Source organism: Sinocyclocheilus anshuiensis, unplaced genomic scaffold, assembly GCF_001515605.1.
Source record: "Sinocyclocheilus anshuiensis isolate Anshui unplaced genomic scaffold, SAMN03320099.WGS_v1.1 scaffold738, whole genome shotgun sequence".
Taxonomy (NCBI): Eukaryota; Metazoa; Chordata; class Actinopteri; order Cypriniformes; family Cyprinidae; genus Sinocyclocheilus; species Sinocyclocheilus anshuiensis.
In genome coordinates this window covers 498,847-500,297 of record NW_015542364.1, presented here as the reverse complement: position 1 = coordinate 500,297, position 1,451 = coordinate 498,847, and the positions used below count along the sequence as shown (strand labels likewise).

The window sequence follows — 1,451 nt, the reverse complement described above, 5'->3', positions numbered from 1 at the left end:
CAACACTTTCACTTCAGTAAGGAGGTCTCTTGTTCAGGCAGCATTCAATCGTGGTCTTATTCGACCGTAAGTGCCCCGCGAAGTGGACTTCACATGAAATTCCGCCATGATTCCAGTTCCAAAGGAATGTACACGTTACATTCAAAGGGCATTAAAGTGCGCGAGACGTGAATTTATTTTGTATTTATTTACAGAGGTATATTATGTCACACTTCTCTAGTAAGTTTCGTCTGTGTGTGAAGACAGTAGCACAAATCCGTGAATGAATGAATGTTTCGAAGTGAAAAACTTTAACGGAATAAAGTTGAATGGAATTGAATTGAAGTTGAATAAACTTCAACTTTACTGTTCAGTGCACTGATGTCAGACTCATTTTGGATAATAAAGTTTGTTAAATTGTTAAATGCCCTGCCTCCATTACGTATCTCTGTCACGTCATTACAAGTGTTTCATCACCACATTTGAGTGATCATTGCAAAAAATGTGTTTATGTATATATATTCTGTTTATGTATATACTGTATTCTATATATAGTACCAGTCAAATGTGTGGACACACGAATGGGAAAGTGGCCAAACTTTTGACTGGTACTGTACTATAATATACACAAAGAATATCGGCCGATATATCGGTATCGCCCTTTTTTTTACTCCCTAATATCGGTCGGGCTCTAATAATTTTAATCCCTGTTTCGGAACAAAGCAATCGATCTACAGGTGCGAAAGCACCCTTAATGGATTAATTCTACAAGACACTTTCTGTGCAAGGTTTATTTTGTGCATCTGTATGGTAGGATACGACCGAACTGCTCGACGAGCTCCGGAGGCAGAGGAACCCTGCGGATGGCACTGAGCTCAGGAAGACTCGGCACGCTGATCAGCCCCGGTCCCTGCAGAGGGTAATCCATGTCCGACACGCCCGAGAGCGAAGGCATATCTGTCAAACACCAGACACAAGCACATGAACGTGTTTTAAGCTCAATAAGCATGCCTCAACAATGGCCAGGACAGACAGTATCTCTTACTGTGTGACGGGATATTGAGGAGCTCGGACAGGTCTGGGAAATAGCGATCCTCCTGCAGATGCCTGTTAATCAAGCGGCTGGAGTTTTCCAAAGCCTCCTGAAGAACTGCGGCTGGACTGCTGGAGCCCAGACTGGACGGCATGATCACTGCAGACTACAAACCACCTGCAGAGAGAAGAACATAAATCTATTATTATAATAAAAAAATTAAAAAAAGTATAATGCATGTTAATACAAATTTAAAATATACATACATATATATATATACATACATACATACATACATATATATATATATATAACACACGTGTATATATATTTTTTTTAATTTTAATATAATTTTATTATACATTTCTATACACACACACACACACACACACACATACATACATATATATATATATATATATATATATATATATATAAA

The 1,451-nt window shown here is 38.2% G+C and overlaps 1 protein-coding gene across 3 annotated transcripts in view; it reads right to left on the bottom strand.

The window, feature by feature from the left end:
- The window catches only part of nup155 (nucleoporin 155), a 40,736-nt gene extending 39,551 nt beyond the window's left edge, over window positions 1-1,185 (bottom strand). For all 3 annotated transcript variants that reach the window (XM_016490892.1, XM_016490893.1, XM_016490894.1), the window contains exons 1-2: window positions 1,025-1,185; window positions 799-936 (exon numbers count right to left, since the gene is read on the bottom strand). In XM_016490892.1, the coding sequence (XP_016346378.1) occupies window positions 799-936; window positions 1,025-1,166 (280 nt within the window). In that variant the 5' untranslated portion in view covers window positions 1,167-1,185. The remainder of the gene's footprint in view (window positions 1-798; window positions 937-1,024) is intronic.
- Window positions 1,186-1,451: the final 266 nt, after the last annotated feature.